This window comes from Thamnophis elegans, chromosome 1 (assembly GCF_009769535.1).
Source record: "Thamnophis elegans isolate rThaEle1 chromosome 1, rThaEle1.pri, whole genome shotgun sequence".
Lineage (NCBI taxonomy): Eukaryota > Metazoa > Chordata > Lepidosauria > Squamata > Colubridae > Thamnophis > Thamnophis elegans.
The window spans coordinates 64902496-64928781 of record NC_045541.1 but is presented as its reverse complement, the minus strand read 5'-3'; the positions used below and the strand labels follow the sequence as shown (position 1 = coordinate 64928781).

The window sequence follows — 26286 nt, the reverse complement described above, 5'->3', positions numbered from 1 at the left end:
TGGGGCTCCATCTGTGCTGATAAGAGAGTTTACCAGCATGTGAGCATTAGACATCTGGAAGGCAGCAGAGGTTTGCAGCCAAGGCAAGCTCAGAAGCAAGAGACAATATTAAATTATATTTTGAATTGTTAAATATTTTATCTTCTATTATTTGGATGAAGAGGGAAAAGGTATTTATGAGTAGGCCCACAAACCTGAAAAACAAGGATGAGGCAGTCAGTTACTGGCCCACAAGCAAGGTCTGACGGGCCAACCATTCCCTACACTGAACTCTGAGCTACAAAGTGCAAGCATTTATTTGTTGGCATTCTCTAAAGTTCTATGGACCTGCTATTCAATCCTGACATCTAAATAGATCTGAATGTCATTACAACAGTCCAGACTCCAGATCCATCATCAGCACATTCCAAGCAGAATTCAAAAAGACTGGATGACAGAAAGACTGGTTGTTTGGATGTGTCCATGGTTTGTGATGCTTAAAGTAGGATCTCACATTTTACAATTATGTGTTTTAGAGCTGTAATGGAGGGGGTTATTTTTTATCAGAGCAGCGAAAGACAGACTGACAGATGTTCCTTTAGATCCCATCTTTAAATCACTTAACTCTGATGTGAATAAAACCTTGCATATGCAATTGTGTATGCATGCATGCATGCATGTATGTATGTATGTATGTATATGTATGTATATGTATATATATGTATGTATATATGTGTATACATACATATACATATACATACATACATACATACATACATACATACATAGTGAATGTCTATGTGTTTGTTTTATCCCTTGCTTACAGCAAGTAAAAATCTGCAGGATTTATTATGTTGGCAGCTGTCCACAATGTGGCAACTGTCCAATTATATATTCTTCATTTATGATTTTGGAGCTACTGGAGGCAGGCAAATTGCTGAACTCCAGAGTTGTGCTCTAAAAATTCTCTCTCCCTTTCCTTCATTGCTGAACCTGAAAAATCCAGATGGAGAAAGTGATTCTCCCCACTTCATATGCACAGACACCCACCCACAGACACACAAACACAAACGAGAGAGAGAGAGAGAGAGAGAGAGAGAGAGAGAGAGAGAGAGAGAGAGAGAGAGAGAGAGATTGAGAGACAGATTGAGAGAGAGATTATAGAACAATGGCAAGAATATAAGGAGAGCAACTGATATGTGGTATGGAAACTCTGCATCCTGCCCAGAAATATGACCATTCTTCCTTATAGGATAACAAAACCATCTATTTTTCCATGGACAGGTATATTGGAAAGGACTGTAGTCCTGAGTGCAGAATTAAGGAAACATACATGGAAACTCCTTCCTGCCACTCTTCTTCAACTAAGCCAGTGAAGAGTGAAGGTTGAGAGGACTCAGTCCGGAACTAGGTGTTTCTGCGGTGTTTTCTATTGGGATGGTACTTCAATGAATAGATCCAATGGCTAGGTACCAAGTTGGAGGGCAAAAATAAAAGTCAGGTGAGTCCTTAAAAAAAAAAGCAGAGAGGCAAAATGAGGACATTAGTGATTGCTGGTATAGCCATAGAAACTCAGCAAGTAGAAATAGATCAGTGAAAGATTCAGTACACATATACAAAAGATAGAAAGAGCTTTAAAATATTGATATAACAAAAGAATCCCGCTCACAACTCCATTAAGATGAATAGGTGTGGAGCACTATAATACCATGAAAGGCCTCCCACAATTTACTTTTCACCCCAAGCAAGATAATTAGGAAATTGGAGGCTAAAACCTATGAAGAAGGATTGCGGGAATTGGGTATGTCTAGTTTAATGAAAAGAAGGGCTGGGGATGACATGATAGCAGTGTTTCAATATCTCAGGGGTTGCCACAAAGAAGAGGGAGTCAAGCTATTCTCCAAAGCACTGAAGGCAGGACAAGAAACAATGAATGGAAATTAATTAAGGAGTGAACCAATCTAAAACTAAGGAGAATTTTCCTGACAGAACAATTTATCAGTGGATAAATTTGCCTGTAGAAGTTGTGTGGTGCTTCATCACTAGAGGTTTTTAAGGGATTGGACAGCCATTTGCCTGAAATGGTATAGGGTCTCCTGTTTGAACAGGTAATTGGACTAGAAGACCTCCAAGGTGTGTTCCAACTGTGATATTCTGTTAATTCTGTTAACCTCCTTAGATTACAAAATTATAGAAATAAATTGTAGTTATGGGCTAAATGAGCCAATATGTAACCTACATTGTGAACCTTCTGTCTATTTTGTGCAGACTATTATCTTGAATAGTTTGCAGAGAAGAGATTTTCATCTAAATGAAAAAGAATTAAATTTGAATAATGAAAATCTCCTCTTTCTCCTACTGTTATATTTAATAAACTGCAATATGGTTACTAACCATGCAGGTAAGTCACATTTGTTTTGCTGCGATAATGCAGCTGAATAGCATGTGGGAAGTCCCATTTTCAATCTGATGTTATCACAAGATTTAAAAAAAAATCTGTGATGAGAAAGGCTTTGCTCCTTATCTGGAGACTCACTGTCAATCAGAGAAAATCATAATGGGTTGGCCTGACAATGAGCCTGTTCATTTAAATATATGCAAAATTTAATGTTCCAGGAATTCTGGAATATTCCATTCCTCCTCCAGATCATCCAATCCAGCTGTTCTGGGTTGATTTCTTCATCTGAATAACTTAATTCTCTTAATCCAAAGTATTCCAGGTGAAATAAGTTCTAATTCAATGGATTAATTTCTGAAAAACTGCTGGACTACCTCAGGACAGCTGAATTGGCAAGGTCTGCAGGAGGAAGAGAATGTCCCAAGTCCTCCAGAACATTCCAATCCCACAACATAATTTTTGCACATACTCATGGTTGTCTATAAGGCATCTTTCTATAATCACTAAACTACTGCCTCTCCAACATGTAATAAGCTATTTATAAGAACTGATGAGTAACTGAAATGGTTTAGTTACTGTAAAATGTTAGAAAAAAATAAATATTAAATACATGGCCTCTGTAAATATTCTGCCCTTATTCATTATTGTGTGAATGAGGTCAGGGTCCTCATAAAGCAGATACTGAGTTGACTAAAGTCACAGGGCACTTCCAGACTGCCCTAGTTTCTTTACAATCCTACTAAAGCTTTTTGAAGGCGACCAATAAGAAAGTGCAAAACACATCTTTAGTTAGTGCCCCCTTTCTATCTGTACTTTTTTTAAAGTGTACATGGTATGTGTTTGTCTAATTTTTCCATTACTCTCCAAAGATGTAACAGCAATGACTATGAAAGAGGTGTGGGCAAGATTAGATTCAGCCCAAGGCAAGGCAAAAGTCCTTGCCAAAGAGGAAAAAGGTCCACCATCACCTCAGAAGAGTGTCAGTATTTCAAACAGATTTTCTTTAGTGCAATTACAGAGACATCACAGCTAAGCCAGAAATAAATGAGTTTGGCGGCTGAAACAGAAGAGGATGTATTAGGGCCAACTTGGCAGATCTTAAATGATGCTTGTAAGACTAGCCTATGAAGATCAGAAAAACTATAAAGCCTGAGAGTTTGAGGGTCACTCTTTCCAATTCAAGTTCAGAGATAGTTCTGGAGTAGTATAAAGATTCCATATGGAAATGGCCTTTTCCCCTTCACAAGGCCACAGTTCTTCCTACTCTTGGCCCTAATTTGTTCACATCTTGTTGCCTTCTTTGTGCTATATAACTAATATATATATATATATATATGTATGTATGTATGTATGTATGTATGTATGTATGTATGTATGTATGTATATATGTATATGCATATGCATATGCATATGTATATGTATATGCATATGCATATGTATATGTATATGCATATGCATATGCATATGTATATGTATATATTATACAACTATAATACTGACAGCAATATTTCAGTATTTGAGAGGCTGCCACAAAGAAGAAGGGGTAAAATTATTCTCCAAAGCACCAGAGGGCAGGACAAGAAATAATGGTTGGAAATATTCAAAGAGAGAAGCAACCTGGAATTAAGGAGAAACTTCGTAACAGTGAGGACAATTAAAAAGTAAAAAACACCTTGCCTTCAGAAATCATGGGTGCTCCATAACTGCAGGTTTTTAAGAAGAGTCTAGAGCAGTCATTTATCTGAGATGATATAGGTTCTCCTGCTTGAGCAGAGGGCTGGACTAGAAGACCTCCCAGGTCCCTTCCAGGTCTATTACATTCTAAAAAACTCATCTGGAGCTTATTTAACCTTCATTTCCAGTGAACACATAATCTGGATTATGTATATATAATTATGAATTTTGGGATGATATTTATAACACTACATATTGTAAAAATTATGCTGAATCTTTTCCCATAAAATAAATTGCTGAAAACGAAAGATTGCACAAGAATTTCTGTCATGGGACCCATGGATACCAAGGCCACCCCTTCGGGATTGGGCGGCCTATAAATTTACTAAATAAATAAATGGTGCCTGGCATGCCAGTGTCCTTAGCACCGTGTTATTTGTGTAAGTCCAAACGAACAGGAGAATAAATGCACGCATTGCAGAACACAAGAACACAGTAAGAAAAAAAAGAAAAAACTTCCTCCAGCACTTTAAAGATACAAGACATGAAATTAATTTTGAAGGAACCAAATTAATCTCCAAAGCTGAACACTTCAACAAGAAAATAATTATGGAAACTGTCAAAATAGAGAAACACCCCCACAACATGAATAAACGTGACGATACCTCCTGCCTACCAGACATCTGGAAACCAGTCCTAGTCAACAAACAAGCCCCACCCACCTCCCAGGCCGTTACAACACAAAACAACAATGGACACATAGCCAGCATCAATCAGCACCAATCTACCAATCATGATACAACCACACAGCCAATCAATCCACTTACTGAAACAAAGCCAGCACTCCACACATACCCCGCCCCCCAGGTTTTATAGGAAGACAGCAGCTCCGACCACGCTTTAAGGCGAAAACACCAGCCTGAAGATGGCAAGTGAGACCTCGCGCCAAAACGTAGCCAAGACAATCTCAATCTTACACGGGAAAAGATGCGAATACAATAAGACCAGCATACCTATACCTATGAAAATCTAGTGTGTGTGTGTGTGTGTGTGTGTGTGTGTGTGTTGTGTTTGTGCTGATAAATAAATAAAGGGAGACTAGTATAGATCTATTTCAAGCTATTTAGCTCTCATCAGCTAGCCATACCCTTGCTGGGATTCGAACCTCTGCTGTATTACATCTTAGGCAGATGTGTTAACCACTAAGCCACAAGGTTCTCCTCCTTATCAATATATATATATATATATATATATATATATATATATATATATATATATATATATATATATATATATATATATATATATATATATACAGTGATTTTTTAAAATGCAAAGTTAGAAGGGTTTCTTTTTCTTATTTTTTAAAAATCTGTCCTTTGTTTCTTATGAATGTGGAAGATAGTGGCCTTTTATTTGAGAAAATAGAGTTTATTGCTAATAATAGTGAACAGATTGGTAAATTCTAACACAAAGTATTACGGCTTTCGCTCTTCCTTGGGTTACCAAAGAAATATTATCTCTTTTCCCAATGGGACAAGCCTGTCCAACTTGCGCCAGCAGAAGAGGCCTGCTATGGATCCCGTCTGCTAAAAAATTAAAGCAGGCAGGGTCAAGGCCTTCTCCACTGTGGCCCCATTGCTCTGGAGCATTCTACTTCCAGAGAAGAGAACGCCTCCCCCCGCCCTGCCTCCATTTTGGCCTTCTGGAAGGGTATGAAAACCTAGCTTTGCCAGTTGGCCTGAGGCCCTGAGAGGGGCGCTCACTGCTGGAGGTGGCTGATGGGAATAAGAAGCCCTCATTCCTGTCCTGTCTGTCTATTATCTCACTTAGTTGCAGTCTTAGCACAGTTTTAATAATATTTTATTCTGTATAGTTTTCATCTTTTCATTAATTTTTTACTTGCTTTATCTTGTAAGCCACCCAGAGTCACCTTGTAGGGAAGATGGGTGACATAAAAAATTAATAAAAATAGGTAAATAAATATTAATAGCTAGGAATTAATAGTTTATTAATAGCCATTACTATTAATGAGATAATAGCTGAAGGTTGTATTTTTCACAGATTAGGTTTCCTCTGGGTTGTGAGGAATAGTGTGCAATAGCAGCTACTTATTTTGTCTCTGTTGAAGGGGCATCAGAGGATCCTAGGCTGAAAATGAATTTGCCGTGCCAGACTAAATGTTCCTGATTTAGAAAGTAATTGTTACACTTGGATAAATGATGTGCTTCTGCGCAATCAATGAACCTTCAGGATCACCTCTGCGTTATCAGTATAAGCCAGGTTTCTGCCTGTAGTCGGAAGAATAACATTACTTTTGCACTGAATAGTTTTTCTAAATAAAGTAGGCTGGCATGAGAAGGAAAATTATTCCAACCCCACGATTTTTTTAAAGGTAAAACACACCACCACACTAGTTAAAACAAGGCCTTCTCATTTCACACTCCCCCGGAGTTGAAGGGTCTTAAGAAATGTCATTTACATATGAAGTTATGAGAAAATGTGTAAGCCATATCAAGAAGTGTTTTCGAAATTCATCTGGCCACTGAGTATTCTGGAGCTTTGAATATAGATTGTTGGAGTAGGTATGTTAGTACAGAGAATGACTTTTATATTCAGGCACCCACCCAAAATTATCAGTTGCCAGGCGACCGAGGAATCAATTAACTTCTTCATGGAGCACTTATTCAGCTCTTTCAGAACAGTGATTCTCCACAGAATCAGTGCTGGGGGCTGGTGATCTACGTATTTCCCTGACTGACAGATGTTTAATAGAGTTTGGGAAGACCAAATAGGAAGATGACAGGAACCTCTTGAATGACGGAAGGAGTGCTGGGAGGGCACTTCATCATCTCCATGATCCTTACAAATGGATTCAAACCATGACATTTGAGCTACAAAAATGCAAAAGACCACTAGCAACCATTACATGGTTGGGGAGGTTATCTGGTAGTAAAAACAGCTAGTGTAGTCCTCTGCTAATGCTCAAGGAAGCCCAGACTATTAAGCATGACTTGATGATTTGAACCTATGGAGTTATGTTCTCTTCTGTACACATTGAGGTGTCAAATTCAATTTCATTGAGGGGTGCATCAGGGTTGTGTTTGACCTCAGGGGGCCAGGGTTGGCGTGGCCAGGGTAAGCATGGCCAGCTCAACATCATTCATATTGGGGGTCCCTGTGGTGCAGTGGTGGGTTGCCAATTTTTTTACTACCAGTTCAGGCATGCTCCCACGCGTGCTCGCATGCACAACACTTCTGCACATGCATAAAAGCATCCAGGAGGATGGGCAGAGTCTCCTGCCACTGCTACTACCAGTTCGACCAATCCAGGTCAAACTGGAAGCAATCCACCTCTGTTGTGGTTGCCTGAGAGCTCTTCCAGCCAAAAAGGGCTCCCAAGCTCCGTTTTAAGCTGCAATGGCCTCCTGCAACCCTCTGCCATAAAAAACGGAGCTCGGGAGGGCTCAGGCCAGCCCTCCTGAGCTCCATTTTTGCTGGCAGAGGCATTGCGGGCTGATCCGCTATTTCCAGGTGGCTCCGTGGGCCAGATCTAAGCACCCTACGGGCCGCATCCAGCCCCCAGGTCTTCAGTTTGACATCCCTGGTATAGATCAAGGAGAAGGAGAAATTATGAATTCCCCTGAAAAGGCACTTGGCTCTTTCTACATGAATTAATTTCCTACATAGCTAGCATTGCACATGGCAAGAAGCTGTGTAGGCATTGCCATATGTGAATGTGTTTTTCAGAATAATCTATGTTGCAGTGGCCATGGGGTTTGGGGCTATTGCCTACGCACTTTGCAAAACAGAAAGCTGAGCCTTTGTTTCCATGTGTGGTGTTATAGAGAAGCAATTTCCTTCACAGATGCAATCTCCTAAATAAAGCAAGCCGTGTGTGAAGCGGTAGCTATTAGTTAGGGTACTGTATTAAATAGAAAATACACAAAACCAAATTGGGAGTTCCAGTGGCCTTCTATAATCTGTCTTAATGGCTTTGGGGTGTTTAATGAAGATGCTGGGATCAGCATAAAAGAAATGTCAGCCAAGAAACCATGGAGAGATAGCAATAAGACTGGGAAGAAGCACTAGCAATAGCACTTAGACTTACATACTGCTTCACAGTGCTTCATAGCCCTCTCTAAGCAGTTTACAGAGTCAGCCTATTGCCCCAACAATCTGGGTCTTCGTTTTACCCAGCCTTGGAAGGATGGGAGGCTGAGTAAATCCTGACCCAGTCAGAATCAAACTGCCAAACTGCCGGCAGCCAGCAATCAGCAGAAGTAGCCCGCAGTACTGAATTCTAACCACTGCACCACCATGGCTCTCACCACTAGCCTTCGCAACCCAAAAGCAGAAAGTGAATCTGTTAGTTTATTCACTTCTACCTGGCCAAGCAGGAACACAATTTGCTGAGCAGCCTCACCTCCTCCACTCCTCATTCCGCAAATGTCACCTAATAATCTGCAGCCTTCACTACCTTACCTAGGAATGTAGGATTCTGTGGGCTAGGTGGGGGTAGATACATCATTAGCATTACAGCTCCACAAGGTAATTATAGTTCTAATGAGGATAATAGAGTAAAGCATAGAGGGCAGATTAATATCACTGAATTTTATCTTTCATCTCTCTCTCCAGTGAGTTCTCAAGTTCTTATCTGAGCATTAGTTTATCTGAACTGTCCACTGATCTGAAGTAGCTTTCCCTCTGAAATAAAAAGGCTACTATGTGAGCCAAAGAGGGCCAGTTTAGTGTAGTGATAAGGCTGGAAACTGGGAGACCATGAATTCTAGTCCTATCTTAGGCATGGACCTAACAGGGTCATCTTGGGCTAGTCACTCTCTCCAGGGGTGGGTTCTGGCTGTTGCTTGATGGGCACTACATGCACATGTGCAGTGCTAAAAAAAACTCAAGATGGTGGCGTCTATGGCACCGCAGAGAGAACCGGTTCAGGGACGTGGCAGGCCGAGTTACTACCTACTCGGCTGAACCGGTCCGAACCGGTAGGAACCCACTTCTGACTCTCTCCCGCCCCTAGGAAAAAGGCAATGCAAACCGCTTCCAAACTACCTTGCCAAGAAAATCGTAGGACTTGTCTAGGTAATCTTTAGGGGTCCGTACTGGCAACAGGCGGGAGGAGGAGTATAGGAGGGAATAGGGTGCAAGGTGGATAGAGGATAAACCTGAAAGCAGTATGTTTACTTTTGCCCCTTATATTCTTCCCTTTTCTGTGTAGCTGACTTTGAAGATTCCCTGTTCTTAAGGTCTGCTGTAAATACTGATCCAGATATTCTATGTGCGCTGATCCTCTCACTGTTTCTCTGGAGGCCTTAATGAGCATTGTGCATGAATAAGTAGCAAGACGGATTGCACAGCCTCTCATAATAATAATAATAATAATAATAATAATAATAATAATAATAATAATAATAATAGCCAAAGCCCAACAGGTAAGCATTACACCATAAAGGCCAGTTGATTTTGTTTTCAATGAACTTTGATGTGAACTTGCTGCTCCTAAGGTTACAACTGCCCTGTCCATCAACCTTGTTGCCTCGAAGCCCTTCCAATTCCATTCAGTACCCCACTCAACTGTTTTGAGACTGTTTTGGCAATTGGAAGGCTACAAGGCTACAGTGGGACAAATTTGCATGCAGAGAACCAGCAGCCAATCAGTCCTAAAGGGTTTTCCCCCTGTAGTAGCTAAGGACAAAGGAGTGCCACTCAATCACTCCTTGCCCTGCCAAATTGATTGCATTGTTCTGTTCCCTGGGGTTATCCTTTTCCTCTCATTTGACAAATCAAAGAAAATAAATGTATGTCATTCATACCGTTGCCTGCTTCCAATCTTCTTAAGACTGCAGATACTGGCATGCCAGGATTACCTCATGTTTGGTTCCTTTATCCTAGTGTTTCTCAACTTTGGCAACTATAAGATGGTTGGATGTCAACTCGCAGAATTCCCCAGCCAGCATGCTGGCTGGAGAATTCTGAGAGTTGAAGTCCACCCATCTTAAAGTTGCTAAGGTTGAGAAATACTGCTATTGCCAGATTAGCCAACGCAAGCACATGGTAGGCAGAGAATGTCTAGGACTCTCTTCTATCCCCTCAAGTTCAGGAGAAGGAAACTCCAGACAGTATAGAGCAAGATCAAAATGTCATCCTTTCCATTATTATATCTGTGGTGTCCTTGGCACACTCTGTGTTTGACTGCACAAGCAAACGACTAAGCTCAGAGAGCACCAAGGACCCCACGAGGATCCCACAGTTCAACCCTGAGCTACAAATATTCTCTTCTATTAATTACAACATCATACAGGGATGGGGAGAAAAATCAACACAATCCCTTGTTGACTCTTCATTTCTATCTGGAAGCCACTGTAGCCTTTTGTTTACCAGAACCAAAGCATACAGAGAGCAGTGCTATCACCTTAACTTGTGCCTCTCCATTTGCAGATTAGTCACTGGCAAAAAAAAAATCACACTTACAAAATTAATCCAAGAGCAATTTTCACACTAGAAAGTAAAAAGTACAAAATCCAGAAACTTCTGTCTCCATGGGTAGCAGAATAAACGTCAAAGAAATAAACATTTATTATCATATAAGTACGCATACATGCATGATATTTGTATCATGCATGCCACATGTCACATTTTAAGATTCATTACAGAAGGTTTTTTTTAAAAACCGTGAGAGATATTACTTGCTTTCTAATGTACTCAGTATGTTAATTCCATGTTCTTGACTTACTTTCTGTCAGGTTGCCAGAGGGCTACTCTGTCTTAAGGGCAATGGCTTCTTACATTATTTCACCAGTTGGAGCATTTGAATCATCCTAAACACTAGAGCTACCACATCTGAACTGCAAAAATACAGAAAAAGACTAGATGGCAACAATGAAAGTATATAACTTTGATGCCATCTAATCTAATCTGATGCCAGATTTTTACAGGTTTTAGTCATACTGAGAACTTTTTTATGAACCAAGAGTGCAGCAACTCTGCACTCTTGTCCCAAATCCACAAGTGTTAATGAAATGGTCTCATGCTTCTTCTACCAACATGAAAAGGACAGGGTTCGCATCTTGGTTCATATTTTCTATTGGTGTACTGTAACTCCATACGCTTCATAACGTGATTCTTTCACTCTGTTCCAAGCAGTATCCATATCACCTTTCTTACTTCCATTCTGCATTCATTCCTTTGAGAGCACGATCAATCTTTTACTAATTTTTTAAAATACAGGACTCATTTTTTTCTTCCTGTGATTGTTCTATTTTCACCACAATTTCTTTCATTTCTTTCTTTTTCTTCCACTTCCAATTTTTTCTCAAGTCTCACTCTTAAAACAATCCAAAAAGATCTGCTTTACAATCATGATTTTTCATTAGGCATTTATCCTGCTTCACTGATGCTCTGTCTTTCGGCACAAACAATGGTGCAGTTATTTCAGCAACACAGATTTGGGAATCTGCAGGATTGGAGCCTTTTGTCCAAATGATTGAAGTAGTGTTGGACTGTTGCAACACATGCCCCATTCCTTTCTTGTGTGCATGTGATAGCAACCACAGTTGGGACCAGCAACTTAGTCGTAAACCAAAGGAATTGCTAAGTGAAATAACGTCTTACTTCAACTTCACTTTGCTTTACAGACTTGCAAACGTCATAAAGGTAAAAGACCTGTCATAAAACATGTTCATCATTGCCATAATTGAGAACGATTGTTGAATGAGGCAGTTGCTAGACAAGGCCTAACTGTATACAAATGGGGCACAACCTTGTTTTCATCATTGATCCCTTGGCCCCTTGACCCCACAGGTATCTCTGTCAAGAAATCTGGGGCGCAGGGATGGAATACACACTTCCTACCAAACAACAAAGAAAGTATAGCTACTGTGATTGGCTACTACACCATACATTCATGAGACAGGATCATATATTAAATTCATGGAAGATGCAAGGCACAGCTGAAGAGTTATAGGGCTCTTTCTTTTCTAACAGGACTTCCATTAGGCTGGGCTGCAGAATCTGGAGGGCCATAAGATAGAGAAGAATTTCCTATCTCTTTGCTGCCATCTGCTGACCATCTGAATTTCTGCAGCCTGGATCTGGTAGTCCTATAATGTGAACAATCTTTCTCTTTTTAGTAGAAACAATTGAGTACACTGGGCTTTCTGTAGATTACGGCCATTATATTAGATACATGTGGTGGTGTTTAGAATAGATGTTCATAGAATGAGAACTTTCAGACTCTGATTAGATGACCATCTGTGTATGATTGTTCTCTCCTCCAGGTTTTGGACATATGTGCAAATAAAAGTTGGGTTTGAGACGTCACCTGCAATATTAAACTTCCCACAAACATACAGCAATGATGATTTGAACTTTACTTATTTTAAAGTTCTGAGACAACCTGAGAATGTACAGATCTTACAGTATTTACCTTCGCAAATATTAAACATAGAGTAGATTTGTAAGACCCTCATCTAGATAACCTCACAATATCCTTGTCAGAAACAGCCTTCTGAAACCTATTGGCTGTGTTCACACAACATAAAATGCCTTGCTAATACATTAAGTCTAGCTGTGGTTCAGCACATCGTGCAAATATGGCCCTTGGAATCGGCAGCGTTTTCAAATTCTAACCTTTTTTGAACACATATATGATATGACCTTCACCTGCTTGACTAAATGACTGTCAGTTCCATTTTGGAAAAATGTTGCCATGTGATTCTCTGGTTCATTGGACCATGCTCAGAGAAATACAATCTTGAGTGGGTGCTAAATCCAAATGCATTACCACACATATTGTAGATTTATCTCTGGAAAGGAATGGAGTACACACTAAGGTGGCCAACTTGGAGCAGCTTCACCAAACAGGTCAACACTAGACTGATTTAATTTAAAAGAGTTCCTCTGTCTTGGGAGACATTTCAGCCTAAATGTCTTCTCTTGTTTTATGTGTGGAAATAGGTTTGCTTCTATTTAGTTAATGATTCAAGAAACAGGAACTCCCTCTGGCTGTCAGTCTCATAATCTAGCATTAGTTTGGCAGGCGACTGTCAAAGCTGTAATGCAGGATACTAGAGCCTCTCTGCTGCAGCTCATTGGGCCATGCTGATTTAAGAGTGACTTCCACTTTACAATTTGTCCCTTTGAACAGAAGCCTCCACCATATTGTGCACAATGACAAACACACTTAAAGTACTGTAGGTAGGACTAAGGCGTTTGGTGAGCTGGTAGCAGTTTCTATCACGCCCTCAGCACCGAGAAGAACCAGATCATACAAAAGCTATGTGGGAAGACAACGTTGACAAAGTGAGAAGCAGCCTTTCTGGCAGTGTGCTGGCCGGACAGGAGGCGGTTTAATTTCCTGAAAGGGATCAGGTTGCAAATGTTAATGGTTGCCCTAACTTGGGAAGGAGGGAAGAATGGGACTGGCCCACTGCCCCACAGAGTTGCCCATTTGCTGGGCCACAAAAAGAGGTGCTTTACTATCCCCTACAAAGAGCCATAGAGGCGCAGAGGTTAGAATGCAATATTGCAGGCTAATCTGCCCACTGCCAGGAGTTCGATTCTGATTGGCTCAAGGTTGACTCAGCCTTCCATCCTTTCAAAGTCAATAAAATGAGGACCAAGATAGTTGGGGGCAATATGCTGCAAACTGTAAACTGCCTAGAGAGGGCTGTAAAGCACTGAAGTGGTACCGGTATATACAGTAAGTCTAAGTGCTCCGTACTATTGTATAATTCCCATCCTGTTTCTAAGGGCTCCAAAAGCCTCACCAAGCCTTCCCTAACTTCAGAATGGAGAGGACTCCCTGGTCCAGTTTAGCTTTCAAGGGGTTTTACCCTAATGCTAATAAGCAATAGCAGTAGACTTATATACCGCTTCATAGGCCTTTCAGGCCTCTCTAAGCGGTTTACAGAGAGTCAGCATATTGCCCCCAACAATCTGGGTCCTCATTTTACCCACCTCGGAAGGATGGAAGGCTGAGTCAACCCTGAGCCGGTGAGATTTGAACCGCTGACCTGCTGATCTAGCGTAGCCTGCAGTGCTGCATTTAACCACTGCGCCACCTTGGCAACTGTGGTTCTGTAGATGGGGGTGTTATTCCCCTCTTACTTGTTAACGTTTAATTCTTATTCTCTAATAAAAGACAAGGGGTGAGATTAAGGGTACAGATTCTCAGAATGATAAGTCTTCCTCTGAATTAAGCCCAGGAAAGGCATTCATTCAGGTTTCCGTTTTCCTCCCAGTTCTGTTCATGCCACAAGATCCAATGACTGGGAAGGACCAGGCTTAGTTAATGGCAGGTGTTCAGCGTCTACAGAAGTTCCCCATTCCTGTCCTACACTGTGACCCAGAGGGCTGTTTAGTTTATGCCAGGGATTGATTTCTAAAAGAAAGAAATACAGGAGCTAATTCTAAGGACCAAACGCCCTGCAACAGGAAACCTGATTCATTGGGAGAAGCCATATTTACTTATCAATAAGGGTTATGAATGTGATACACAATCAGAGGCACCCAGTTATCATCTTCCTAGCCTGGCACTGGGTTACAAACCCTGACCTTTTGCAGCGCTGCTAAATATGACTCTGATGTGCTAGGGCTGAAGAATTGGGTCTCTTGGAAAAGCAGGGCTGATTGTTCCCCCTTGGGAAGCTTAGTGGCCATTGTTAATGCAGCAACTGTTCCGCCCAGGTAGGGCTCAGGCATGCAGTCCCACAAGAAAACACCCCCCTCCCACTTTATCCATACCTTCCATATCGGTGACTGTCACGGTGGCTGTGCTGACGGCTTCACCATGCTTGTTCTTGGCCACACAGCTGTAGACTCCAGCGTCAGCCACCTTGCTGTTGAGGATTTGGAGGCTGCCATAGTCTTCCTCTTCTTCTTCTTCCCCTTTGACCTTCTTCTTGATGGAAGCAAGAGGTACCTTCTCCTTGTACCAGATCAGGCGCGGCCAGGGGTTGCCGGTCACGACTACCTTCAGCAGGAAGTCCTGGCCGATGCTAACAGCTGTGTCTTTCAGCTCCTGCAGAAAAATCGGAGCCGCAGGGCCCCCTTGCTCCGCCGTGACTTTGGCTCTCTTAGGAGGGATGGCAGGGCTTGGAGGAGCTCTGCCGGGCACCCGCCCTGTCTGCTCAACTTCTTCTGTCCCATGGATGAAAATATTCTGTTCCTGAGCTTTCTGCATGGTTTAGGGCCTCACTGACTTTTACACGGTCTTCGGTTGCAAGGGATGTTGCATAAGACACCCCCACCCACCCCCAACCTAGGACTCTGCAATCTCTCAGCCAGATAGGGCCCTGCGCAGCCCCCCGGCAGCTGTTTCCCTTCCTTGATGTTCACCCTCTCTGTGTGAGACCCCCCAATTGCTGGGCATCTGCCAAGGGGCACTGACGCTGCTCCAGGTGCCTGCCCACCCAGCCGGACAAGTCCCAGAAGGTTCCTTTGCTGCCAGGCAGGGGGTTATTTTTAGGATGGTCTCAGGTTGCAGCCAGCCCATCTCAATACACTGAGGGAGCTAGACTCTTTGCAGAGGGCACAATCCTCCCCATTCACACAACACTCCTGCTCTCATTCTGGAACTCCTAACATCTTTACTGTCTTTTTACGGTCCCACTGCTTTTCATTCCACTGAATTACACCCCCTCCCTTTTAGAGGAAGGGAAATCCACAAGGAAAAATCCTCCAGCCCCCATTTAGTTCCTCCCTCCCTCTCTTCCTCCCAAGCAGCAGCTGTTTTCTGACATGTCACATTCCTTGACCGAAGCTGAGAAGAGCCGAGTATATGAGTGGGGTGGCTCAGCTTCTTTAGCAAAGATAAAAGTGGGTGGATACAGTTTGCCAAATTGGGACAAAGGGGGCCTCTTTGGGCCAGCCCTCCCTTTCCTCATTTCTAGACAATTCACGCTGGGCACACTTCAAATGGAGGATGGAGATAAAAGTGCTCCCTTCTATGACCCCAGTGGGAATATCTGAAGAAATGATCCTTTCCCAAATTCTAAACAAAGCCCATTTTCCCCTCTATATCACTTTTAAAAAAAAAAAAACTATCCCACATTTTGTAAGAGGAGTTGCAGGCAGTGTGCATAGCGCTCGCTCCTATTTTTCCCCTGCGGGTTGAAGAGATACAGATTGTGTGTGTGTGTGTGTGTGTGTGTGTGTGTGTGTGTCAGGGGTGGGTTCCTGCCAGTTCTAACCTATAGAAGAGGTTCCACAAATCTACAGTGCTGTTTAGAACCAGTTCCAGCTCCCTCCCCCCACCCGTCCGCACCATGCTTGCCCCTCCCACCGCTCACTGATTGGCTGGCTCACCAATTGCCCCGCCCGCATCTAAGAGTCCTATCTAAACCTTAAAGTCTTAAAGCTGTCAAGTTTGAACGCCCCTGGGATTTCTTTTCTAAAGGGTTAGGGGTGCAAGGGTCTTGTAACTTGACAGCTTTCAGACTTGTATGCTTCAAATGCCAGAGTTTCTGAGCCAACATTTTGGTTGCTAAGCAAGAGCGTTGTTAAGTGAGTTTCACCACATTTTACAAGTTGGCCATGCCCGCCCGGTCACATGGCTGGCAAGCCATTCCCACAAAGCAGACCACACCTACGGAAGAGGTTCTAAAATTTTTTGAAACCCACCACTGGTGCGTGCGCAGGGGGAGGGGAGAGAGAGAGAGAGAGAGAGAGAGTAAAATCTGGGTCTCCTTATTCCCAGGCCTTAACCCAGTGATGGCTAATCTTTTCGTCACCGAGTGCTGAAAGTACACACACACCCATAATGTAATGTGCGTGCGACACCCCCGCGTGCCCCGCCCCCACACATGCACACATGACCGTCCACATGTGCCCTGCCCCGTGTATGCACATGTGACCCCCCCATACACCCACCCCATCCCCACACATGCATGTTTGACTCCCCCTCCATATATGTGCGACCCCACATGTGCACCCCTCCCCCTGCACATGCACGGCAGAGACCCAAAAACCAGCTGGCCAGTGGGAGGCGCGCATGCATGCGCAGTAGAGATGAGCAGGGGCAAAGGCTCGCGTGCCCACTGAAAGGGCTCTGCGGGCCACTTTTGGCCCGCGTGTCATAGGTTCGCCAACACGGCCTTAACCGCTACACATCATGCTGGCTCTCACACATAGTTGTGTCAAATATTCTCCAAGATCCATAGGATGAAGTGAAGATCTCGGGGCTTTAGGTCAGAAAGAGAAGTATGATCCGAGGCATACAAGGTCTGCTTTCCTTTGGGCAAATGGAACATTGAGAATCCTGCCAACCACTCTTCCGGGCGTTCTAGTGATGAGACAGGCAGGATGGAAAGGTCTGAAGCCAAAGGAATAAAGGTGGCCTTGGCTCAATATTTGTGTAGAGGAGAGGAGAGAAGATAGGAAAGGGACTAGGGGTGGGTTGCAGCTGGCATTACTGCCGTTTCAGTCTGTGTGCAAATTTTGCCTGCGCATTTGCACATAAATAGGTTTGTGCATGCACAAAACGTTAAAAAATGAAAAAAAAATGTGCAATGAAAATTGTTTTGCACATGCGCAGAAACGAAAATCAAGATGGTGCCACCATAGGAGAACCGGTTCGGGAGCGTGCCGGTTCCAGTGACCCAGGCCGCCAAACTACTATTGGTTTGGCCGAACCGGTAGGAACCCATCACTGAAAGGAACCACCATCACCTCCATCCATCACCCAGGAAGAAATGCATGGGGACAGAGGGATGCAAAACCCCGGATGGCCGTGAAGCACTAATTGTAGCTCTTTGGAGCAACCGCAAACATACAATATGTAAGGAAAGCTAGCAAGATCTGGGAGAGACGGCTAGAAGATTCCAAGCTAGTGGAACTGAAGAAAAAGATAAACACAGTATGAGAAAAGTTGTCTGCTAGAACTGGCTGAAAAAATATTGGCTTCAAACTAAATCGGACAAGATGCTCATATCACACAAGGATGAGTTGTATGAATCCTGGCATGATGACACAATAACAAATTTCCAGTCCTGGGCTTTGTGCTCTGCACGTCTTAAAAACCAAGAGTTATGAATTACTCAGGGGAAAAAAACATTTTGACATTAGCCATTAGTGGTTTAGTGATTTTATTCAACTTGTATGCCGCTCTATTCCCGAGGGACTCAGGGCGGCTAACAAAACCGGAAGGGAAGGGAAGCATTGTTTTGTGTCATTTTTAATTTTGTCTGTATCACCCCTTCCCTGGTTTGAGTTGTGAGCCGCCCTGAGTCCCCTTCGGGGGAAAAGGGCGACATATAAATAAAATAAAATAAACATTCAAACATAAAAGGAAAAGAAAACAAAGACAAACAACAATACAGAACCAATTTAAAAGGTCTCAACAAGCATACCAATTCGAGTGGGGATGGAACTCAGCAGCCCCAGGCCTGCTGGAATAGCCAGGTCTTAACGGCTTTACGGAAAGCCTGAAGGGTGGTGAGGGTCCGAATCTCCACGGGGAGATTGTTCCAGAGGGCCGGAGCAGCCACAGAGAAGGCCCTCCTCCGGGTAGTTGACAGCTGGCATTGGCCGGCAGATGGAATTCGGAGGAGGCCTAGTCTGTGGGATCTAATGGGTCTTTGGGAGGTAATCGGCAGGAGGCGGTCTCTCAAATACCCAGGTCCAATACCATGTAGGGCTTTATAAGTGACGACTAGCACCTTGAAGCGTATCAGGAGACCAATAGGCAGCCAGTGCAGCTCGCGGAGGATAGGTGTTACGTGGGTGTACCGAGGCGCACCCACAATCGCTCGCGCGGCTGCATTCTGGACAAGCTGAAGTCTCCGAACACTCTTGAAGGGCTGCCCCATGTAGAGCGCATTGCAGTAGTCCAGTCTTGAGGTCACAAGGGCATGAGTGACTGTTGTGAGAGCCTCCCGGTTCAGGTAGGGACGCAATTGGTGCACCAGGCGGACCTGGGCAAATGCCCCCCTGGTCACAGCCGACAAATGGTGATCTAAAGTCAGCTGTGGATCCAGGAGGACTCCCAAATTGCGAACCCTGTCTGAGGGGCGTATAATTTCACCCCCCAGCCTGAGAGTTGGAATACATGGCCAATTATTGGGAGGGAAAAACACAAGCCACTTGGTCTTGTCAGGATTGAGAGCAAGTTTGTTTACCCCCATCCAGACCCTGACAGCCTCCAGGCACTGACACATCATGTCAACCGCTTCACTGAGTTGGCACGGGGCGGACAGATACAACTGTGTATCATCCACGTACTGGTGATATTTTATCCCATGCCGCTGAATGATCTCACCCAGAGGCTTCATGTAGATATTAAACAGGAGGGGTGACAGGACCGAACCCTGTGGCACCCCATACTTAAAGGGCCTAGGGGTCGACCTCTGCCCTCCAACCAACACCGACTGCGACCTGTCCGAGAGGTAGGAGGAGAACCACCGAAGAATGGTGCCTCCCACCCCCACCTCTTGCAACTGTCGCAGAAGGATACCATAGTCGATGGTATCGAAGGCCGCTGAGAGGTCAAGGAGCACTAGGACGGAGGCACGGCCTCTGGCTCTCCAGAGATCATCGGTCAGTGCAACCAAAGCAGTTTCCATGCTGTAGCCAGGCCTGAATCCAGACTGAAAGGAGTCTAGATAATCGGTTTCATCCAAGGACCGCCGGAGCTGAGAGGCCACCACTTTCTCAACAACCTTCCCAACAAAGGGAATGTTGGAGACTGGACGATAGTTATTTAAAATGGCTGGATCCAAGGACGGCCTTTTCAGGAGGGGTCTCACCACCACCGCCTTTAGGGGGGGAGGAAAGAACCCCTCCCGGAGGGAGGCGGTAATTATCGCCTGGATCCAGCTCCGTGTCACCTCCCTGCTGTTTGCGACCAGCCAGGAGGGGCACGGGTCCAGTACACACGTGGAGGCACTCACTGCTCCAATGGCCTTGTCCACTTCCTCAGGAGTAACAAACTGAAAGTCAATCCAAAGATGCCGTTCAAGACCCTCCCCCGGTACCTCGGCTGGCTCTGCGCAATTGGAGTCCAGATTTGTCCGAAGCCGAGCAACTTTATCCACGAGAAATTGGACAAACTCCTCAGCTCTGCCTTGTAAAGGAGGGAGCGGGTTATCCTGAACAAGGCGGCTGGGCGCGACTCAGCGGATGCAATCAGAGCGGCAATGTATGTATTTTTTGAAGTCTGAATTGCCAGAAGGTAGGCTCTGATGCAGGCTTTTAACAGTGCTCGGTCTGACTCGGACTTACTGGACCTCCAGCGGCGCTCCAGGCGTCTCATTTGGCGCTTCATCTCCCGGAGATCCTCAGTAAACCAAGGAGCCCTCCTGGATCCGCTGCCTCGGATAGGCCATAAAGGCACAATCCGGTTAAGAGCCTCTGCCGCTGCCAAGTTCCAAGCAGCGACCAAGGTCTCAGCCGGACTGTGGACGAGAGTATCAGGTATAACACCAAGCGCCGTCTGAAAGCCCAAAGGGTCCATAAGGCGCCTGGGGTGGAACCACCTAATCGGTTCCTCCTCCCTACAGTGGGGGATTGGCCTCCGAAAGTCAAGCCTCAGTAGGCAGTGGTCCGACCATGACAGAGGCAAGATCACGATACCCCTCAAACCAAGATCACAACTCCACTGCTCCGAGAGAAATACGAGGTCGAGCGTGTGACCCGCTGAGTGAGTCGGACCCCGAATTACTTGGGTCAAGCCCATGGCTGTCATGGAAGCCATGAACTCCTGCGCTCCATCAGAGTGCTCGCCGAGTGAAGGCAGGTTGAAATCCCCCAGCACCGTAAGCCTGGGGAACTCAACCGCCAGCTTGGCTACAGACTCGAGGAGCGAGGGGAGGGCTGTTGCAATGCTGTTGGGAGGCAGGTACGTTAACAACAAGCCCACTTGACCCCCAAGGTCCAACTTCACCAATAAGGACTCACACCTGACAAGCTCCAGAGCCGGGGTCCTACGAGGAACCAGAGACCCCCGGATAACAATGGCCACTCCCCCACCCTTTCTCTGGGGTCGCAGCTGATGAAGCACCTGAAAACCCTCTGGGCACATCTCAGTGAGGGGGACTCCTCCTTCCGGGCCCAGCCAGGTTTCAGTAATACATGCCAGGTCTGCCCCCTTGTCTAAAATTAAATCCCGGACGAGGGGAGCCTTGTGAACCACAGACCTGGCATTTAGCAACAGCAGCTTGAGACCAGGGCCCTGACTACTCACGCCATCTGGCCTTGGAGTGGAACTAATAGGGCCGGAAGGGGGGATCTCTGTGACATAGCGAACCCTCCTTCCCCGGTAATGGCTAGCCCTAAAGTCCCCGCCATATCTGCCCCTCCCAGTTAGGACCGTAATGCTCCGGCCCACTCCCGTGTCCATGGGTCCTCCACCCTCCCCCATAGCCGCCGTGTTCTCCAGCAGGCCCTTCGAATCATACATTCTAAGGATGGGATTAAACCTAGGCCCCCCTAACACTTCTGCTAAGCACTCAGTGTAGGAGGTACCCGGTTATAGTCCCAGACTTCTCAAACATACACAATCATACAATCAGGCAATCCCCACAAACAATTTAAAAACACAAATACAACAATATGAAAGATAAAAGTGGGTACATTCATTCAACCACAATCATACCACAAACACTCACTATACATTAAAATTCGCGGAGCACCGTGCTAGTGCGATATAAAAACGATGGTATGAAGATGGAGAGCTGCTCCGCTCTTCTCCCTTCCTCAATGCCCCAGAACGACATCCAAGGCCACAGGTCCAAAGGTCGATAATCTATAGGGTGATTGTAGATAAAGGAGGGCAAGAAATAGACATCCAATATTAACAAGCAGCAACTTTCCAGTCTTATACCCTCCAGATCCAGAAGAAGGTTAACGGACCACGTGCAGGGGGGTGGCTCTTCTCCCTCTCCTGAGGTTATACAAGGTCCAAAGTCTGGGGGGCCAAAGTCTGAAACTGGCTTGAGCGGCTCAAGAAGGGGAGAGAGCGCCAGTTTTCACAATGCCAAGTCCTCGCCCCTACGGCTGCCATCATCTATCGCTCCTAGCCCTGACCCGACTCCAACCCTAGTCCTAACTCTAACCCTTAAGCCTAACCTAACGCTAACCCAACCCTAACCCTAACCCTCACCCTAGCCCTAATTTAGCCCTAACCCTAACCCTAACCCTACCCTAACCCTCACCCTCACCCTAGCCCTAATTTAGCCCTAACCCTAACCCTAACCCTTAAGCCCAACCCTAACTCTAACCCAAGCCATAACCCTCGCCCTAACCCTAACCCTAATCCAGCTCTAACCCTGACCCTAACCCTAACCCAATCTTAACCCTACTCTGAACCTAATCCTAATCCTAAATTTAGCCCAGCCCTAACCCCAACCCTAACTCTACCCCCAACCCTAACCCTAACTCTAACCTCTATCAGCCCTTCCCACAGTCCGAGTGCACCATCAGATGGACGCTGCCCCAATACCTATACCTATCTATAAACCTATTTAAACTATCTATGTCTATCTATATCTACCTATATCTACCTATACCTATCTCTACCTATCTCTACCTAACTATCTGGGGCAGTGGCGGGTAGCAGGCGGTCGGGGGAGGACAGGTGTTACGGGCCAGAGCAGATGGTCACAGGCCAAGATGGAGGAGAGTCAGTGCTGGGTAGGGGGATGGTAAAGGCTCCCCGACAGCAAGGGGGGAGGGCAAAGGAGCAATACCAGAAGAAGGCTGCGATGGTGAGGAGGCCAGCAAAATGGAAAGAAGGGGGGGGGGCGTCCAGGCCTCTCTTCTCCCCGGATTAAAAGACAAACCAACAGGAATTACAGCCTGGAGAAAGGTTGCTTTACCACTAGATCATGAGAAGATTTGAATGATGCTGCCACCTCCTGGAGAGGAGAAATTTCACTTTTCAAGTGGCTGAATAGAGCTGTGAAAAGCTTACAATACTCAAGCATTGTACACAGACGGGGAAGCAGGAGGTTGGTGAAATAAATGACAAACCATAGTCAGTGCACTAATATTAAAACCTCTGCATTGGTCTTCAGTTTGGATCCTAGGCACAACATTAGATTTATGCATCATAAAAGGTACATGTAAAGTTTCCCCTGTTCAGTGAGGTCTGACTGTAGGATCAATGCCCATCTCCATTTCCTACCCCAGGGAGACAGTGTTGTCCAAAGACACTTCTGTGGTCAAGTGGCCAGGCTGACTGTATGCCAAGGCACACGGAACACTGTTACCTTCCCACCAAAGTGGTACCTATTTATCAATGGTGGGTTTCCAATTTTTTTACTACCGGTTTGGGCGCGCTCACGCAATGCTTCTGTGCATGCGTTTGGCTGGTGGGTGGAGCCTCCCACCACCGCTACTACTGGTTTGCCAGATCCAGGCCAAACCAGGAGCAACCCACCTCTGTTTTTAACCTACTCACATTTGCATTCTTTTGGTGGGTGGTCAGGCCTTGGGGCAACGGTGGGACTTCACCTGATTATACTACGCTCAGGCCTTGAACCCAGGCTGTCAGCTTTCCAACTGACAAGCTCAGCATCTTTAACTGCTGAGCCAGTTAAAGGCTTAGCAGACCCCAGTTCAATTCCAAGTGGGGAAAAAGACACTGGATTCATGGAAGCTGCTTGGAAAAATGGTTTATTGATTAACAGGATCACATGGCTTGAGATCCTGGGCAAAAAGGGAAGAGATGCTGAGAGTGCCTTGGTTTTATGCTGTTGGAAGAAATGTCTTTCTGGGTTCAGCTCCGGGCGGGGGGGGGGGGGGAGACACTGGAGACATGGAGGGTGCTTGGAAAGATGGTTTAATGGTGGACAGGATCACATGGCTTGAGTCCTGAACAGAAAAGATGATCACATCCTTCAAGATGTTGGATGAAGAAGAAAGAAAGCAAAGAAGGGTCTTGCTGGGTTTTTTGCTATTCTCTATTCAGCCCTACTTCTCTGTTTCCTGTTCCTGTGTAAGAAATGTATTCTGATTGGCTGTCGGACTCCCATGGGACCATGCAGGGGCAATTCTGTAGGCTGGCTTGAGTCCAAGTTTAGGTGAGCATTGCTTTTTCCCAGGTGCCCTGTGGTGGGTTGGGTAAAGGGCTAATACTATCATGCCTTGATCCCATCACCCTGGAACTGAAGGGGAGAATTCTTTGTTATGTAAAATAGGCTGGCTGGGGCATTTTAATGGGCCATTAAGGAAAGTGGGGGCTATTGAGAGTGAGTCTGTTTCCTGCCTAAAAACATGTTTCTCCATTTCTGATCCAGGGAAATATAATATTCTGCCTTTTCAATATTTTCCAGGATATTTCAGTTTTCTAGCAGAGGGGTGGGTTTTAACTTCCTACAATGCCCTCTGTTGGGCTTTGAATTTGAGTTTGTATTCTGATTGGTTGTCAGAGTCCCATGGGGCCATGCAGGGGCAACTCTGTAGGCTGTCCTGAGCCTTACTTGGTGATGATGTTATGAAAGGCCTTTGGGCAATTCCTACTATGGCTCTGCCTGAAGGAGGTGGTTCTTTGTTATGTAGAATAGGCTGGCCCATGCCTTAATTGCCCATTGACAAGGGTTTGTGTATATTTTTGCCTCCCTTTTAGGGGAAATATTCTGTCCTTTTAATATTTCCTGATATCTCATTTTCCTAGGAGAGGGAAGGGTACTAACTTCCTACCATACTAAACCATAATGTCGTTTGATTTTGGTTTAATATTAAGCCTGGCCATTGTAATTTGCAATACAGAGAATACAGCTACCAAAACTCTACTTCCAAAATCCAGACAACCACTAGATGGCAAGATGATATTTTAGTTGGATTAATGACATGATTACAGTCACATGGCTATCTGCGGAAGTCAGGCATCGTATCTGTCCAGAAGTCAAAATAGCCATGCAGGACAGTGGCCTGCAAATAGGGGGGACAGGATGTGATTACTGCATCCGATAGGAAGCTGGGCAGCCCCCTACTTCTGACTCATTTTCTTCCATCAGGTTGTCTGAACACCAGGCATCATTCATGAAACAAGGCTTGTGTTAGAAGAAGGTGGCAACCACCTTCCCATCTAAATCAGCTAAATATGAAGGTAGCCAGTCTCAGATATGGGTTGGGAATGAAATCAGGACAGAGCCATGAGCATAAGCCCTTAAAATATTATTAGCAAAATATCTTCATGCTACAGTTAGAGGGAAATGTACAAGACTTAAAAGATCTTATTTGTATAGGTCCTTATCAGTGGTGGGTTCCGGACAGTACGACCTGGTATTACCGTACCGGTGGCAGCTAGGAGGAGCAGCCAGCGTACCGGAACAGTGTTTCGGTGGACCCATCTGCCCACCCGTATTCCTTACCTCTATTTGAGGGAAACAGGTCAATTGCGCACTCGCGCACAGCATACGGCGCCTGTGCGCTCGGTGAGCAGCTGGGGCATCGCAGGGCGGTGGCGTACACATGCATGTGCAGTGCGTGTGCCCAAGGTGGACGTCCGGCCCCGTCACAGCGTACCGGTTGCGACAGGATCCAGAACCCACTACTGGCCCTTATCATATATGGGTAATCTCTAAGTCTCAGAGTCTCATGAAGTAGTAGCCACTTCCTAAACAACGTGGATAAAGACACAATTTCTAAAAGGGTGATTTGGGGCAGATTTAGTGCAACTGTGCACAGCTAGAGCACTGGGAGGTTTTGACTGTGCTAAAACAGACTTACACGTGATGGGAAAACAAAGCTGCAATCTCTTTGGGTTTACATGGGATGTTTCTGAAGAATAAGAGGATGTAAGTCTACTGCAGAGAATCACCATTTAGATACTTGATGTCTTTTTCATAGCTGCAGAGCAAAGAGCAGAACTTTTAAGCGTCTCTTCTCCTGTCCATAGCACCATTAAGAGGCTGGTTTTGAAGCCAGTGCAAGCAGAATCTGTACAGGAGGCCTTTCTATATATGAGAGACTTTGGTGAAAGCACATTTCCAAAATGCAGCTGTGGACAGAGTATAGTGAATAGGAGGATGCCTGGAGTAAACCAGGGATAATGAAAAACACGCCAACAAAATGGAAGAGGAGCAGGACACATTAGAAAGGCCCCTGCCATACAGGAGCCTCTTGGAACCAGACAGACTCTCCTTCTCCTGCCCTTTTTTCCTTCTCCTTCCTCCTTTTCCTTCTCTTCCTTTCTCCTCCTCCTCCAGTGTGTGATTAAATTGAATCAGATTTGCTCTGCCAGAGCCAGCAAAGGAAAAACATATATAAACATAGAA

At 45.0% G+C, this 26286-nt stretch overlaps 1 protein-coding gene across 1 annotated transcript in view; it reads right to left on the bottom strand.

The window, feature by feature from the left end:
• Positions 1-15251, bottom strand: part of SPEG (striated muscle enriched protein kinase) — a 132806-nt gene extending 117555 nt beyond the window's left edge. The window contains exon 1 of the mRNA XM_032211896.1: positions 14813-15251. Within this exon, the coding sequence (XP_032067787.1) occupies positions 14813-15251 (439 nt within the window). The remainder of the gene's footprint in view (positions 1-14812) is intronic.
• Between the last annotated feature and the right edge of the window lie 11035 nt (positions 15252-26286).